This window comes from Coffea eugenioides, chromosome 10 (assembly GCF_003713205.1).
Source record: "Coffea eugenioides isolate CCC68of chromosome 10, Ceug_1.0, whole genome shotgun sequence".
In the NCBI taxonomy this organism is placed as follows: Eukaryota; Viridiplantae; Streptophyta; class Magnoliopsida; order Gentianales; family Rubiaceae; genus Coffea; species Coffea eugenioides.
The window spans coordinates 35,611,418-35,627,760 of record NC_040044.1 but is presented as its reverse complement, the minus strand read 5'-3'; the positions used below and the strand labels follow the sequence as shown (position 1 = coordinate 35,627,760).

The following is a 16,343-nucleotide window of genomic DNA, read 5'->3' as shown; positions in this document are numbered from 1 at the left end:
CCTAACAAGTATGCCATAATAGGGAAATTTTCTTGTAGTGATTGTTGTAAGCCCCTATGTTGTTGTAACTCGAATTCTTCGGACAGGATTTACCTTGTTCCTTGGCTTCATTATTACCTCTCAAATTCAACTGCGTTTGCAACCCCTTCTCTACTATATTCTTATACAAGGCATCATCCAACTTCACATTAATTCTTAATTCATGTAGAATTAGTAATGCCTGCAAATCTTCAATACTTAAATTCTCCAAAATTTTCATTTCCTGAATCACAACTACTATATGATCAAACTTCATCGGTAGGGTGTTGAGAACTTTCTCAAAATATGTTTTGACAGGGAGGTCATATTGATTAAGTGCCATCTCATTTTTTAAATTTGACAAACAAGAAAAATAAGATTCAATAAATCCTAACTTCTCCATTGTCACAAGTTCAAATTTCCTCTTTAACATCATAAATTATTTTGTTAGACCTTGTTGATCCCTTTGTATATCATCTCCAATATGGACAGTGCTACAGTGCCTATAGTTATGGTAACGATGGTAGGGAAACCTACTATTACATGTTTCTATTGTCTTTAGTGACAAATCGAATTTTTTAGCGACTTTTTAAATATTATATTAAAATAATTAATATTAACTTTAGTAAGTTTTTAATTAAAACTAGTAAGTATATGCCTGAAAGATAAGTTTTAGTCAAAAATGAAAATTTACTCTTTCAGTAATTTAATTTACTTATTATTTGACAAATGTTACTTTTGTTTAATTTAAACTTACAAATACTAAAAGTAAAAAATTGACATATTAAAGTAAGAAAATAATCGGTTTCTGAAAACGGTTTGGGTTTCCGCATCTCTCTAAAGTTGCTTCCCTTCTTTTTATTATCTTCCCAACTCGAGCCCGTGAACCTTCCTGGCTGCTGCAAACTCCATCCACCGGTCGATAATGGCGGATTCATCTGCTCCCAGATCAAAACACACCCTGAATTGTTCAATCATCGGGCCTTGATGTGAAACCACCACTTGATTCACCCAGTCTACATATTTCCTCTGTTCAATATCAAACTTCTTTTCGTCACTCCAAAGAAGCACTCTGGTCTCCACGTCATCAAAGTCCAAACAACCCCCGTAAGACTTCCATAGACTGTGAAACTGGCGGGATACATCACTTGTCCTTGCAGCCTCTTTCATTGACAAGTTTGAAAATATATCCATCATAATTGTATCCGGCAAGGTACTCGTCAGATCCAAAACCATCTCCTCCATTCGCCTTCAAATTGATACTCTGGCGGCAGACCTAATCGCCTTCCGATTCTGTTTCAATCGGACTTGCAACAGTTGCAGCAGTGCGACGCAGTCAAACTAGCTGCTTTGTTAATGACAGTTAAAGCTAAATATGCTTTATAGATAGCACAGGTTCAGGAGAAAGGGTTTCCCCCCTATGCAATTATTGATGATACGGGTACACCTCTATCTAATACTATGTATCGATCGTACTTCGAATTAAGAAATTTAAAAATGCGGATTATATGCATTACTGCACTTTTTTATGATAATTATTGTGTAGTGTTTTACTGAGTGATCTCATCTTTAAAGCACAATGATTTTGATGCCAGATTTCAATTTTACTGTTACAAGTAGCGTCTCCTGTTCTGCTCTATGATTTGGAGTGAACTAATTTGTCGTCTCCAATCATCCATTGCACTTATTGCAAATCATTAGTCACTGTTTAATTAGCAAAATTTTGGTTGTCAAATCGGTTTTTAAGAGCCAGGGGGCGCACATTAATTGGATCAATATGGAGATTTCTCGGCAGCAAGTTTTCATCACATGTTAGTATAGATTTTTCTATGTAGACTGTATGCCAGAGAGTGATTGTTTTAGTTTGAACTTTCCTCCTCTTGGTGAAATCCTTAGAATCTGCAGTTTGTTTGGCTACAATTACATGACTGGTCGATACACCAGCACTTTTTTTTTTTTATGTATCCTATCAGACAACAAGGATTCTCCCTCCAATATAGAGTTGAATCTGTGAGCCAGCTTAATCTGCATCTGCTAACCGACGATTTTGTGCCTCATTCCAGGTGTGGATTTTAAGATCAAGCTGCTCACTGTTGGTGGGAAGAAGTTGAAGCTTACAATTTGGGATACCGGTAAGCAGATCCTATCATTTATAGTTTTGCTAACTGTTTATGGTAGCTTTCCGAATTCTCTTTATGAAGTTCTTTTGTGCAAATATGATGATACACCTTTACTTTTATTTGTTTTTTTTTCCTATCATAGGCTCAAGTGGTAAATCTCTTTGGACATAGAACTAGCTGTAATTTCACAAAATACAGCAGGACATTTTGCGCTTTACCTAGTACAAGTCAAATGTTTGTACTTTCTCTACTGTTCTCAACATGCCGTGCCATCCTAATTAACATTTTCCCCAGAAGTTGTTATTATATGTAAATCTTCTTATCTGTCAGAAGGTTTTGTCTTGCCATCGCAGCTGATCATGCAACTTCTTCCTCCTTAAGATTAGAAACTGACAATCAGTCCTACTTCACCATGATCAGACCCAATTTGGGTTTGTATTCCTCTTTTTCCTAGTGCTGCTAATGGATATTTATTGTTGGGATCCTTGATTCATGACTTAAAATAAGCTTAGCCTCCTTTTTCATAAATAATCCAAGCTACTACTTTCTGATGATAGTACGCCCCTCTGGCTATTTATTTCCACTGTCCTATTACTGCATATTTTGTTCTCCGTGATCTGATGGGGCTCATGACACCCTTTGCAGCTGGACAAGAGAGGTTCAAGACCTTGACAAGCTCATACTACAGAGGTGCTCAAGGGATCGTTCTTGGTATGTCATGGATAGATCACTATAGATTCTTTCATATTTATGAAGCCTTTTTGTCATCCTGCAAAATAAGTTATTCTTTTAAGACGTGATTGATAAGATGAGATTTTGTTTATTTAATTGCATTATCATCATTCTCGGATTTCTGGTCAATTTATGGACTACTGTTGCTTAGAAAAACAGAATACACATAATCATGCTTTTAACTTTTGAGCATTGGCCATTTTTTAACATTGCTGAACTCTATGCAAAATTTGCTGTTTCTCTTGACGGAGAATTTATTTGATCATTTTCCTTTTGCAACATGGTTGGTAAGGTTCCTTCATGCATGTTTCTTTGTTTGCTTTAAGAACAGACTGCTGCCATCCCAATTCACAGTCCAGAGTTTTTCCATTTTGTGGGAGACTCTTCCCAGTTGAGTAATATGAAGTTGTCCATTGTAGGCATTGTCTATGCAGTCAGTTGGTATTCTGCCCACAATATTGTACGGTACTGTGAAATTATTGGGAACAGGAAAGGTTAAAAATGAGGTAAGCATCTAAGCAGTTTGAAAAGACAGGCAGTCCAGAAGAAACCATGTTTACTGAAAGTAGTTAGTAAATAGATCTTCAATAGCGTAGAGATATGCACAATGTCAATGCTAAATTGACATAGAAGTAACACATTCAATATCTGAAAAAGTAACCATAAAAAGAAGAAAACAACAGAAGATTAATGGTATGTACCTCTGAGTAACTAGTTGGCATCAGTCCTAAAACAGTCAAAACATTCCTCAATGCCTTCTCCAGAGCTGCAAGGGACTCTAGTCTTAGTTCTTGTTTCTTTCCCTGAACAAAGAAAACAAAAGGCATCTCATAGATGAGACAAAACGAAGAGAAAACAGTTATCAGAAAATGTATCTCAAAGTAAAATTAATGACAGTTAATGAGTAAAGCATAAATTCCAGATTTGGGATGGACAATCTAGTAAGAAGAGAATGACGTGTAGATTGGGCATGACAGAGGTATTTGAAATATTTGTGCATGTTTATTAGCGGGAAACTTAACTAGCTTTGTGCAGTTTTTGCTGAGTGAACAAAGACCAAGCAAATTAAAGAGGGTAGGCAAGGTTATAATTTTCCAAAGTTGATTTACATTTTGAATTGGACAGAATGCAGACCAAAAAGCCGCTGATAAGTTACAAAAACCTTGATAAGTTACCGCATTTATTAGTGAATATTCAAGTTTATAAAAAAAAAAGTAGTTCAGTGACTTAAAATGACCAGCCTTCAGATACTTGAAACATTGTTTCAAAGCACAGTCATCTACAAATCCATCCATCACTCAAGTGCTTGGGAAACAACAAATCAGATTTTGCTTACTTGTGGATGGTAAGCATGCTTAATATACGAATATAAACATCAAAAGTGAAAATAATGTCTTATTGTATTAATTCTGTAAGCATCCTGAGTTATAGTGAGTTATAGTACTTAGAGAATTTTTTTGGAACAATCATTTTCATAACCATCAACCAAACATAAAAAAACTGCTGCCAAACTATTACTCAGGAATGATGTCATGTATAAAAGATTCCAATAGAAATACTCTTCAAGAAACATCAAGAAAATGTTTAGAAAAAATAAAGCTGAGTATTCTTATGGTAACTCTTGGGCTAAAGTCAAATTACTCCATTGGAGCAAAAGTACCTTGCGAGTATGAATGAGATCATTGATTGTTTTCAGAGGGTCCGACATTGCAGCCAGAACAACAGGAGTGTGAAGATCATCCGACATCGAAGTCAAGAAGTCATCATGAAATTCATTGATGCAACTTGCAGTTGCTGGTGGATTAACATTTTTCCAAGTTGCCTCATCATCTTCACCCAGAACATTTTCACAATCATATAATGACTGCAAACAGTGAAAAACGATGTCTAAAACTAGACAGACAATTTGATGTAACAAACAAAACAATTCAAACACAAAAATAAAACAAAAAGAAAAGAAATCAGCAGGCAGGAGAATCCAGTATGTCTCTCAAACACTAGGGATCACAAATGGAAATCTCTGTGAAACAACCCAATACAGGTCACAGAAAACATTGCTGAAATCGTTTGACTACATTGCTGTAATTTATTTATATTGCATTTGTTTTTTTGTCAAGATTTTCTTGCGAAATCAAGGCTGAGAATTTGAAGATTTTATTGCAATTTTGGGGCTGAAAATGTCCGTTGAAACATCTAGGAAATGGTTGTAGTTTTGATTGTCTACGGGTAAAATATGCTTAATAGCCATATGAAACATCTAGGAAAGGACTTGAGACTAGACGTTTAAGTTAAATGTGATTAATTTGTGAATGCATATAAGATGTTTGGTGAAATGTTTCATATTTCACTGCATTTGGTCTTTGGCACTCCATTTGTTGTCAGGAGAATTTCACTTTCAGTTCTTTTCATGTTATTAATTCTTTATTTTATCCCTAACATTGAGGACAATGTTATCTTAAGTGTAGGAGAGGGGTAGAAAGGTTAAGTGAAATTTATGATTAAAATTTTAAAAATTTTTGTCGATTTCCTGAAAGGCAATGGCTTATATTTCAAGTTTTATTACTGTTAGGTTTGTATTTGTGTATGTGTTAAGCGTTAAATGGTGTTACTATACAGCATTTCTTTGGTGAATATTTGGTATTATGAGATCTTTTCAATTTTGGCTAACTTTTCTAGGCATTGTAAATAATTTTCTAGCATTTTTATTGTGAATTTGGCCTAATTATCAATCTTAGTTCCCCATATTATTGAGATATGAAGTATGCTTTTGTATTAGGGTAAAAAACAAAAGAGCCACCTGTGGTTAAGCGAATATACGAAAAAGCTCATTGTAGTTTTGAAACATACAATTCAGCATCTCATAGTTTGAACCAAATTGGAGAGGTGATAGAAATTGTCAAAACTAATGTGGATAGATAAAATGACAAAAATATCCAGATATATATAAGGATAAAATGCAGAAAAATCCCCTATGGTTAAGCCAAATTACAGAAAAGTCCATTGTGGTTTCAAAATATATAACATTTATCCCTGTCATACATAAAATAGTTGTTCTAGATTGATTAAAATCTGTATGTGGGATAGCACCATAATTACAAAAAAATTCACAATCATCCTCTTTTGATGGCTTTGTCGACCTTGACAATTTTTACTTTCGCTTTTCATGAACACTTACAAATCTTATACTAGTATCGTAGGGTCTAGTTTTGCTTGCTGACTCGAAAGTTTGAGAAAGATATAAGTAACTATTTTGTCAAATTTTCCTTCACTTTATACAAAAAAAAAGTAGACTCTCAAAATTCTTACTTTAAGTTCTTAAAAAAGACTCTAAGATAATATTATAATAGTAAAAACCCAAATTTAAAACTTTTACCATATCCCAAAAGTAGTGTACATAAGACCCGCGGTTGATTTCTATCAAGAATATTTACTCTCTTTCCACTATATTTCCTGAAAGTTTCGAATTAAATCCAACGTATATGTTTCGAAGCTATAGAGGGCTTTTTTGTAGGTTAAGTTAACCACTAGGGGCTTCTCTATAAGGGGTAAAATAGGTATATCAAATGAAAATTAATTATAAAAAATTGCTTTAAGGTACTATTAGTTGCAAAGCAAGCGCATGTGCCTCAAATACGTTAGTTTTAACGATTTTCATCATCTTTCAATTTAATTCAAATCACGAGATGTCGGATTGTATGTTTTGATATCACAAGGGGCTTTTCTATATGTTTGCTTAACCATAAACGACTTTTTTATTTTTTACCCTTTGTATTATTGCTTGTGCTTTTATGTTTAGTTTATTACATTGAGCTATAGTCTGCTGGTTTTCGTTACCTAGTAACCGGGGTCTTTACCTAAAAATGTCGACTTTTGCATAAAAAAGTAATGATAGCTATGAGTATTTGATTCTTTAGCGATGAAAACTGAGTTACTAGGCTGTTTTATTTGGGAGCTATTGGAGTTCGCATCAAAAGATTTGAATGACTAAGAATTAAGAATTAATCTTTGGGGGCCAATCTTTGGGTATGATCAACTTGAGTATAGATTGCGTAGGAGTCCAAAGTTGTAATATTTTCATTTGTATTGCAAAGAATTTAAGTAAAAATCTCAGAAAACATACATCAACACAAACATTGACTTGATAGCCTCTTTGACTGACATGATAGCATCTTTGACTTGATAGCTTCTAGCATCATGCTGAAAATGGAAGAAATGACAGCTCATGTAGATGAACTAGAACAGTTATCTAACAAATCGGCCAAGGTTGGTGGTGGTATAAGTTGGAGAACCATTGTTGATCGGCTTGACAAATTATCTTCTGATGAAATTCAAGTATTAACATTTGATTCCATTGAAGATGCCAGAGAATTTTACCTATGTCATAGCAAAATGGTCGGTTTTGGTATTAGAGAGCGGGATGAAAAGAAAGATCGGAAAGGTATTGTGACATACAAACGATGGGTATGCAACAGAGAGGGCTTTAGAAATAGCAAATGGTTAAATTTAGTTAACCGTAAGAAAGAGGCAAACGCCTTACGAGAGTTGGTTGTCTGGCAACTATAATTGTGCAATGGAACAAGGACATTCAGAAGTTTACGATTAAGCGGTTTAATATGGATCACAATCACCAATTGGCAAATCCAGAATTTGTACAATTTCTTCGATCACATAGGAGTGTCAACCCAGCAGACTTGGAGCATGCTATTTTGATGCATGGAGTTGGTATTCGAATTCCTCAAATAGTGGACCTTCAAGCTTACCAAGCTGGGGGCCACAACAAGATGGGATACACAGAAAAGGATCTACGAAATGCTGTTGACCAATTCCATAGAAATGCACTTGAAGTTGGTGATGCCTCTCAGGTGTTGGCATATTTGGATGGTCGAGCAAATGGTGAGCCAAATTTCTTTTACAAGTATGCCGTTGACGTGGAGAAGCGATTGATACGACTCTTTTGGACAGATTCTCAATCTCGTTTGGATTACCAATGTTTTGGTGATGTTCTTGTCTTTGACTCTACATACCGCACCAATGCTTATAGGAAGCCACTAGTAATTTTGGCCGGCGTAAATCATCACTATGTTACCACAATTTTTGGGTGTGCATTAATTGCAGATGAGACTGAGGACACATATAAGTGGGTATTGGAAACATTTTTGGAGGCCATGGACAAAAAGGCATCTATCTCAGTTGTCACTGATGGGGATGGTGCAATGAGAAATGCAATAAAGGCAGTTATTCCTTCTGCCCGTCACCGATTATGTGCTTGGCATTTAAAAAGAAATGTTGTTACCCATACAAATAAGGGGTTCGTTCTTGATTTCGATGTGGCTATGGACATGATTTGTAGCCATGAAGAGTTTGAGAGAATGTGGCATTTGCTAGTTGAGAAACACAATTTGAGAGATAACCAATGGGTTGTTGATTTATACAACAAAAGGGAAAAATGGGCTGCTGCATTTTTGAGAGGACACTTTTTTGCTGGAATGAAATCAACCCAAAGATCAGAGCAATTGAATGCTACGGCGCACAAGTACCTTCAATTCAAAATGCTACTTTACCCGTTTGCTCATCGATTTGAGCTATTTTTATCCAAAGTTAGGCGGAATGAACACAAGGAAGAATGTATCACAAGTCAGTCATCTCCTGTTCTAATTACTCATTTGAGAGAATTGGAAGGAAATGTTGCAAGCATTTTCACAAGAAAGATTTTTTTCAAGATTTGTGATGAAATTTCTACTGAAGCCTCACTTCGCCTCGTTTCAGTTGTTGATCAAGATAAGGTGAAGTTATATACATTCACTGAGTACTTGCATCGAATTTGCTCTTGGCAAGTGGAATTGGATAAATCTGAAAGGACTATTATTTGTTCATGTAAGAAACTTGAGTCAGATGGAATTCCTTGCTCCCATGCGTTTGCAGTTATGAAAGCTGAGGATATGGACGAGATTCCTAAATCATGCATTCTGTTTAGATGGACTCAGCAAGCAAAGCCAGCCGAAAAAAACATATATTCTATTCAACTTGAAGATTCAGCAATTCAAGCAGCTCGATTTGGTGCTTTATGTGCATTAAGTAATCAAATGTGTTTTTATGCAGTTAAGACACAACAAGGATATGATGAAGCTAGAGAGTGCATTATAAATTCAACATCTCGTTTCAAAAATCTTTGGGTGAATGATGCGCCTCTAGTGCATAACGCTAAAAAAAAGGATAATATGATGGATGAGTCCATAAAGAGGAGTGACTTTGATGTTCGTGATCCAATTGTTGTTGCTACAAAGGGACAAAAGGCAAAACATTTCACTCACAAGCGAAAGCGACGACAATGCAAAAATTGCAAGTAATCGGCTACTCTTAAAATTGTCTTATTCTACGGTTAGAATAGCTTTTCAAAACTAGATATGAATGAGTAATGCTATTTTTGATCCACTCATTGGATTGATGTTAGAAGGCCAAAAATGTCAGCTATATATGTACACTTCTTATTTTCCTTTATAAATTCATTCTTTATGTTTATGGATTGTGCTTGGCAATTTTTTTTCCGCAGGTCATTTGGACATGATAGACGAAAATGTACTAAAGTGTGCACAGATGCATATGAAACTCACAATTATGATGATGTTGGAGCACCCAATTATGTTGACAATGTAAATTCGAACCTGGTAGGCTCATCCTATGGCCTACTGCAATCAGATTCACGGCATGGATGCAATAAGGAGTTAATGGATAGTAACTGGTTTGAGATCATTCCTCCTGGTCAGGTAATATATAGCTTGCTTTTATTTTTGTCCCGAGAGTTTGCCATATAATTGTGCTGTATTTGCATTTGAATAGGCATTAATGTGGGCATGCAATCCTTCATTAATCCAAAGTCATGTACGAAACACTAGCTTGTTAGGAGACGGAAATATTCAGGTACATTTTTTTCTTCTTCACGCCTAAGTTTTATGTTACCTATTTGCTATGATTATGTGTTGTTGTGGCCTTTTTTTAATACAAATCTTGTGATGGTTTTGTAGTGAATGAGCCAGATTTCAGCCAAGACCATTAAGAATTATGACATTCTTGAGAGGGTACAGATTTTTCAGATGGACTTTGCTCAAAAATTTTAGGATGATTTACGTTTCTTCGAAGGTAGTTTAATGTGTTTTGATTGTAAATCTGAACATAATCTCCTTAGTTTGCAATGATTGGTGTTTACTTGTTTTAATGTGAATAGTTTCAGCCTCCAAGTGCTCTTGCGTTTGTAAACCAGAAATTTCAATTCAAACTGAAGCTTTTGATAATGATATAAGAGCCCTTGGCGCTGGTGATCATATTCTCAAATCAAGTTACTTGCCTCTTGATTGTTTCAGTTTTCTGAACCCAAAGTCTTTGTGCTCTAAATTCAGTTCTTGGCCATGTAACACGAAACAATTTTCTCCAAGGTTGCAACACGAAACATTCGTTCTGTTTCCAAGAGGGTAATCACTTCTATTTCTTTTTCCCGTCTCTTTTGTGCTTTGCCCGGAGTGATAACTATGGGACTATTTTTGGTTAATTGAAGGGAATTTTTTCTTTTCATTTTTTATTGTAGTTTGGATTTAATTTTCTTCTTTGTTTGGTACAATGAATCTGTTCTACTTCTAGCATCTTAGCTCAATCTGTTTTTGTGTAACTACATCTCATAGCATTCTTAATTATTGGTAAATGCTCAAGTAATGTTCTTTAATTGTTTGTGTTAGTAAAATAGAGTTCTTTCCTGCGTTCATATATGGTTCCTTGGTGTTTCTGGTGAAGTAATGACTTGTGGGAAAGGTTCCCTTTTCTAATCTGGGTATAGATTGTATATTCCGGGTGTTATGTGTACATCAAGTTGTCACATACAATAACACTAAATACTCAGATTTGGATTGGAAGGCATTTTCTGTAAGGTTGATTCAGGAAATGAAAACTTAATGCTTCTTTTTTCTTTGTGGAAATAATGTGTATGCTTCTTTTTTCTTTGTGGAAATAATTGGATGCATGGAGAATTACTTCAAGTTATGTTTATTGAACGCTTAGTCCTGACAATTGGCTTGTTCAATCTGAAGTTTTCTTCTTTCACTTCCAATATTCAGTGGCTCTTTGTTTACTTTTTCTTTACTATTGCATCACAGACTCACAGTTGTATGTCTTCCTATGTTATCTAGAATCTTTTAGAGATTTGCATCTAGCCCGCATTTTCCACTGTTGACGTTAAATGAAAGGAGAGTTTGCCATAGAAGATAAAGTAGTGAAGCTGTCGAGCTTGTGTAGTTTGCTCTGCTTCTGAGAAGTTTTGATGCCTATGTGCTCTGGACTAGTGATTGACGAGTTTCAGTCAGCTTTTTGTTGCACTGATTACAGTAGCCAGTTGAATGTCAAAAGGGAGATTTAAAAAAAAAACTCAGATTTGGATACTTTTCTTAACATAACTAGTTGGACTAGTCTTTGTGTTTAAACCTGAATTATGTAATTGTCTTGCCATAAAAGTGTGTACTAAGCTTTGATGCTAGGATATAAGTTGAACTTAGTGATAAGTAGGGAATAAACACGGACATCATCTCATAAGTTTGGAATATGATCTATGAACTCTGTTTGATTTATGGGCTTTGGTTGCACGAGTTTTAGTTACACGGGCAATGTATTCATGTGACTTTCCAGATTTTATTCTTATGTAATTTCAAAGTGGTTGTCACATGGGTGAAAACAAATTTTGCAAAAAAAAAAAACCATAAATTGACTGGTCTGTATTCTTCTAATTAGATGTCATGGCTGATTACTGTGTAGGCGAATTGTCTATAGTTATAATATGTGGATATATTGCGGTGAAAGTTTGTATTATCGTAATGGATTATGACACTGTAAGTATTTATTTGCAGTAGCCTTTTTTTAATGGGTTGCAGTTCCATGGTTGATTTTGTGCATTAATTTAATTTAGTTGTATGGTTTGACAGCTTTAATTTCATAAGGATGATAAACTTCTTGCTTTTGTTTTACTCAAGTGTTTTAGCATGGTGTGCTGAATACGTTTTTCAATCAAAGCTAAATTAGAGGTTCAAAGCAGTTGATTATCATGCTCTTTTCATTTCTATTGCACTTGTTTCTGAGCTTTTCTATTGCACTTTGCTCTCATGCAAAGTGCCTTTCTTTCTAATTACACAGCTTAAAAGTCATTCATTTATGTCTTTCTAAATATCATCTCTGGAAGATGTGTTTTTGGCTGTTCCCCATGTCTTAACCTTACTAGAAGTGGGGTTTCTTGTTTCCCCTCATTGTTGAATTATTGTCTTTTTTCTTATTTTGGGTTATTTAACTCATTCATCTTTGATGTTGGATTATTCAGTTATGAGAATACAGATATGGCTTTACACTATGGTGCTATGCTTAGAGAATGTATACGCCATCAGACTGTTGCACGGTGCAGAAAGTTAATCTTTGTTTTGGTTGTAATTTTGCTTATTTGATTTTTGGGCTTAAGTATTGGAAAGGGAAATAACATCATACGTTTGCCTCCTGTTTTTGGCTCTGATAATTTGACAGTAATCTTCTTTATGAGCTATTTTACCTATTTAACTTCCATATTCTAAAACTTGCCATCATTCACAGGTATGTCTTGGAATCGGAGCATATGAAGAAATTTTTTGATTATATTCAACTTCCAAATTTCGATATTGCTGCTGATGCTGCTGCAACTTTCAAGGTAAGGTGCTTCTGACTAAAAGCGCAAGAGCTGTTTTACTACAGAAAGTCCTTTTTCCTGTTAATGTGTAAAGCAAATGTATATAAGCTGTGCTTAGGCTAGTTTCCCTTCCTTCCATAGTTTGTTGTTCTTATTTCTTCAAGTGATTTGTAAATATTTATGTTGCTGGTTGAGCTTCATGTACCTACTAATGCTTCAAGTAGAAAGGTGCTACAAGCTATGTGCTTTGCTAGTCTTTTCTATAAAATTATGTTGGAAAAGAAATGTTGACCAAGTTTTATGTCTGGGATTGCAATTGGAGAGTAGTTTCTATAGCATTTGCTTAATTTTTATGCTGTTTACTCTTTTTCCACAATTGGCAATCCACCATTCTGCTGTTGTCTTGTGATAACTGTGCACTCTTTGACTAGTGATAGCAATCATTTGTAATTTCATCTGGGATTTATCAAGCATCAGGTTTGACAAGTTCGTCACATTGCAGGAACTCTTGACAAGGCACAAATCAACTGTAGCTGAATTCCTTTCAAAGAATTATGACTGGGTAAAGGATTTTGGTTTGCTGCATGCATATTCTGTTATCTCTCTCTGTTGCCCCCTCCCTCTCTCAGTGTGCCTGTGTGTCTAACAAATATCGAATGTACCCTATTTGGAGCTTCAACAAAAAGATTTTCTTGGATATTTTGTAAGTCTAGCTGTTAAAAGTTTTGTTATTGCATTAGTTTAATTTATGTTTTGGCATCAGGGATTCAGGATCACAATACTTATTCAGTTATTTCTACTTTTTGTAAGAAATTCAGTTAATTCTGGACCTCCCTACCCTGTGATGCTCGTGTTGTTGATCTGGCATGATATTATATGATTCTTGTGTAGCTGCTTTGACATGCTTGGGAAGCTTTTCTACTTGGTTGTCTAATAATTTCCTTAATAATTCTTCACCTTCTTTATTCTTTTCCTTAATAATTTCCTACTCATTATTTGAGTTTGTGATAAGTAAATCTAAGATTTTTTTCCTTTTCAAAATGCTTGTTACTTACTATTGTTATACTACTTTATGCAGACAAATGCTACTATGTCAGATTTTGTGCAAAATTCACAGCTACTAAGTGGACTCAAGAAGGATGAAGATAAAGCTTCTTTTTTTGGCTCGTGAAGTGTTTTGGAAGTTTTTATGACTTTTGAGGCTCGGATGCTTTTTGTAAACTTGATTGACTTTGCATGAACAATTTGGGTTACACAGTACCACTTCTATTGTAGTATTTGTAGGATGACATTGAACTTAAACATTATATTTTGGTCCTTTGTAGCATAATGGATGCTTTTAGCTATTAATTAGCAGGCCTTTTATGGTTCTGTTGATTTGATGAATTGTTGGATTCCTTTTTAGTATAATGGATGCTTTTAGATATTAATTAGCAGGCCTTATATGGTTCTACTCTGATGTATTGTTGAATTGGTTGCTTTTAGGACAATCGTTTGTATCAGGTTTCATAGTGACAATATATTGTTACTAATCAGATTTCTCCACTAACAACAAAAAGTTGTCACTAAATAGGGTGTATAACAAAAAGGTATATAGTGATGATAAATGTTGTCAGTAAAGAGCCATTTTTAGTGACGACTCTAAAGAGTTGTGAGTCACCAATCAATACCAACGACAACTATGAAAAGGATTTTACTGACGACACTACTACGAGCACCATTGATAAGGTGAAATGTCGTCACTATATATGTATTTATTATTGACAAAAAATATTGTCACTAATGAATAACATTTACCGACGACATTTAATGTTGTGACTGTGTACCTTTACCGACAGAGATTCACTGACGACTTTGTGACAACTAAAATGTTGTCAGTAAAACACGTTAGTGACGACTTTTACATTTTCTGTGATAATAATCAGTTGTCACTGATGACCAAATTTCTTGTAGTGAATCCCGCCAAAAGGATGACAATGGATGGATCACTTTTCCTTTTATCACAGGTATATCCCATAAGTCTCGCAGCAAATTAGTGTTTGTCATATGCACTCAGGAGAATACCGCTTCTCTCTTCAAATATAAAGCACATTTAGTAAGCTAGGAGAATAGCAAATATAAAGCACGTTCTTCTGCCTTATAAAGTACTTGGTATTCAGCTAGAAATAGCCAAGATAAATTAGAATTTTTTCCCAACTACGAATACTTTTATTGTTCATCTTCTCTGCAAATGATCTTGTAGAAGAAATCCCCATGCATTCTTACGGTGTAGGACCAATTCCATTGCAATGTTAAAACGTTCAGTCTCGGATTGAAACTGAAAAATCATGACACCATAATAGAATTAGTGAGTTAACCATGCAAGTAAAGATAACGGTACCAATGACATTTAAAATTATTCACCACAAAAAACTCATATTAAATTACAAAACTGTACCATGAGTGAACTCATTTGTTCCACTTCAGATGACTTCATGAAATTAATAACGTATACACCACAATCATAGCTGCATGTAAATCAATCATCACAATAAATGAGGGAAGAGATTCCAATGCACTGCACAACAGCATAATTAATGAAAGTTACCCATTCGGCTGTTTAGGAATGTTAGCAGATTCATCAACTTCAAATAACGATGCCTGAAACTTGTACTTATCCCCAAATTTGTGCTGTAGTACAGTATCAAGATCTTGCACCTATTATCCAAAAATAAAATCGCGATTGTAACACAAAATGTCCATATCATTATTTGCTACACAACTTAAAATGATACTTACTAACTTTCTAACCACAACACCTCGTTGCTTTGTTGAATTAGGCAACGAATCCAGTATGTACACTTTCTTTTCAACAAAGTCAACTAGTGTGCAATACCAATGTTGGTTATCTTCATTTATTGGGACAAATATCTACAAGAACATGTAATTACTTAATAAAAATTAGTTTAAAACCCAAAAAATATGCATAAATTGTAAACATTATTTAATGAACCTTCTCACACATCTCAATGTCTTCTCCATATCTATCAGCATCAAAATATATTGAAATAGTTGTAAGGTCAGATTCAGCATTTTGTAATTTGCACTGCACAATTTTACCAAAATTTACAAAATTATCAAAAAAATATGAATTAATGACAAACATAACCCGTTAATGATATGTCAACCTACCGTAAAGAAAGTTGGCATGTACCATGTGTTATATGTTTGATCTTTATGGTTCTCCTCAAAGTCTATCCGAAGCATGTTTGCAACAAGATTGATTGGCTGCAAATATATTACAATTCACCTTTACCCCGTACAATCATCACATGTTGGATGGTATATCTACCTTCAAAAATCAGGTATTTAAGCATTAGAAAACTCACACTTTCAGTAAGCCAGGTTCTCGGTTTCAAGCATGCCAGATCACTTCTTGAGGCAAACTCTTGTCCAATATGCACAATTGGTTCGCTGCAAATAATTGTTAATTGAGTCTACAATTAATAACAATGCTAATGCTAAAATAGTTGTTATGAAAAATCCAATATTGTGTTGCTTAAATATATTACTGCTGATTATATTTTTCATTAAATATGTAGTCCAGGATTCGCGCTTTATCATTGGAAAACTGCTGCAATATATACTTTTCGGCAAACATTCTTTCTTGCCCTGCAAGCTGTTTAATAAACCATATGAAATGTAAAAATTATTTCAAATATGTATCATAAAGATGTAATATGTTAAATGTATCATTTGAAATGAAACAACCATATTGCATACCTTGTCTTCAATCGGCAAATAATTTT

General features: G+C 34.6%; 4 protein-coding genes and 1 long non-coding RNA gene across 6 annotated transcripts; 3 read left to right on the top strand and 2 right to left on the bottom strand.

Moving 5' to 3' along the window:
• The first annotated feature begins 1,199 nt into the window (after positions 1 to 1,199).
• LOC113749725 lies at positions 1,200 to 2,801 on the top strand. The gene is made up of 3 exons (XR_003464571.1): positions 1,200 to 1,459; positions 2,082 to 2,150; positions 2,784 to 2,801. It is a non-coding gene; the product is annotated as an uncharacterized LOC113749725 (long non-coding RNA).
• Positions 2,802 to 3,379: 578 nt separating this feature from the next.
• Positions 3,380 to 5,871, bottom strand: LOC113750762 (cysteine--tRNA ligase, chloroplastic/mitochondrial-like). Its single transcript, XM_027294704.1, has 3 exons — positions 5,860 to 5,871; positions 4,531 to 4,734; positions 3,380 to 3,673 (listed from the first exon to the last, which is right to left on the bottom strand). Exons 1-3 carry the CDS (start codon positions 5,869 to 5,871, stop codon positions 3,512 to 3,514), a joined length of 378 nt encoding a protein of 125 aa, XP_027150505.1. The 3' UTR covers positions 3,380 to 3,511.
• Positions 5,872 to 7,073: 1,202 nt separating this feature from the next.
• On the top strand, positions 7,074 to 9,014 carry LOC113750761 (protein FAR1-RELATED SEQUENCE 5-like). The gene is made up of 3 exons (XM_027294703.1): positions 7,074 to 7,331; positions 7,451 to 8,857; positions 8,970 to 9,014. Exons 1-3 carry the CDS (start codon positions 7,074 to 7,076, stop codon positions 9,012 to 9,014), a joined length of 1,710 nt encoding a protein of 569 aa, XP_027150504.1.
• Positions 9,015 to 9,157: 143 nt separating this feature from the next.
• Positions 9,158 to 13,941, top strand: LOC113749724 (putative MO25-like protein At5g47540). 2 transcript variants are annotated; one of them, XR_003464570.1, is made up of 7 exons: positions 9,158 to 9,213; positions 9,421 to 9,634; positions 9,708 to 9,788; positions 9,893 to 10,007; positions 12,483 to 12,576; positions 13,058 to 13,117; positions 13,634 to 13,941. XR_003464570.1 is itself a non-coding variant. In XM_027293551.1 (4 exons), the coding sequence occupies exons 1-4, from the start codon at positions 12,236 to 12,238 to the stop codon at positions 13,724 to 13,726; spliced, it is 306 nt and encodes a 101-aa protein (XP_027149352.1). In that variant the 5' UTR covers positions 11,928 to 12,235; the 3' UTR covers positions 13,727 to 13,941. The 2 variants fall into 2 exon arrangements, 1 of the variants encoding a protein (XP_027149352.1); XM_027293551.1 differs by lacking the exons at positions 9,158 to 9,213; positions 9,421 to 9,634; positions 9,708 to 9,788; positions 9,893 to 10,007 and adding an exon at positions 11,928 to 12,294.
• Positions 13,942 to 14,770: 829 nt separating this feature from the next.
• LOC113750760 (ubiquitin-like-specific protease ESD4) lies at positions 14,771 to 15,801 on the bottom strand. The gene is made up of 6 exons (XM_027294702.1): positions 15,727 to 15,801; positions 15,548 to 15,640; positions 15,334 to 15,465; positions 15,143 to 15,252; positions 14,993 to 15,062; positions 14,771 to 14,872 (listed from the first exon to the last, which is right to left on the bottom strand). Exons 1-6 carry the CDS (start codon positions 15,799 to 15,801, stop codon positions 14,771 to 14,773), a joined length of 582 nt encoding a protein of 193 aa, XP_027150503.1.
• Positions 15,802 to 16,343: the final 542 nt, after the last annotated feature.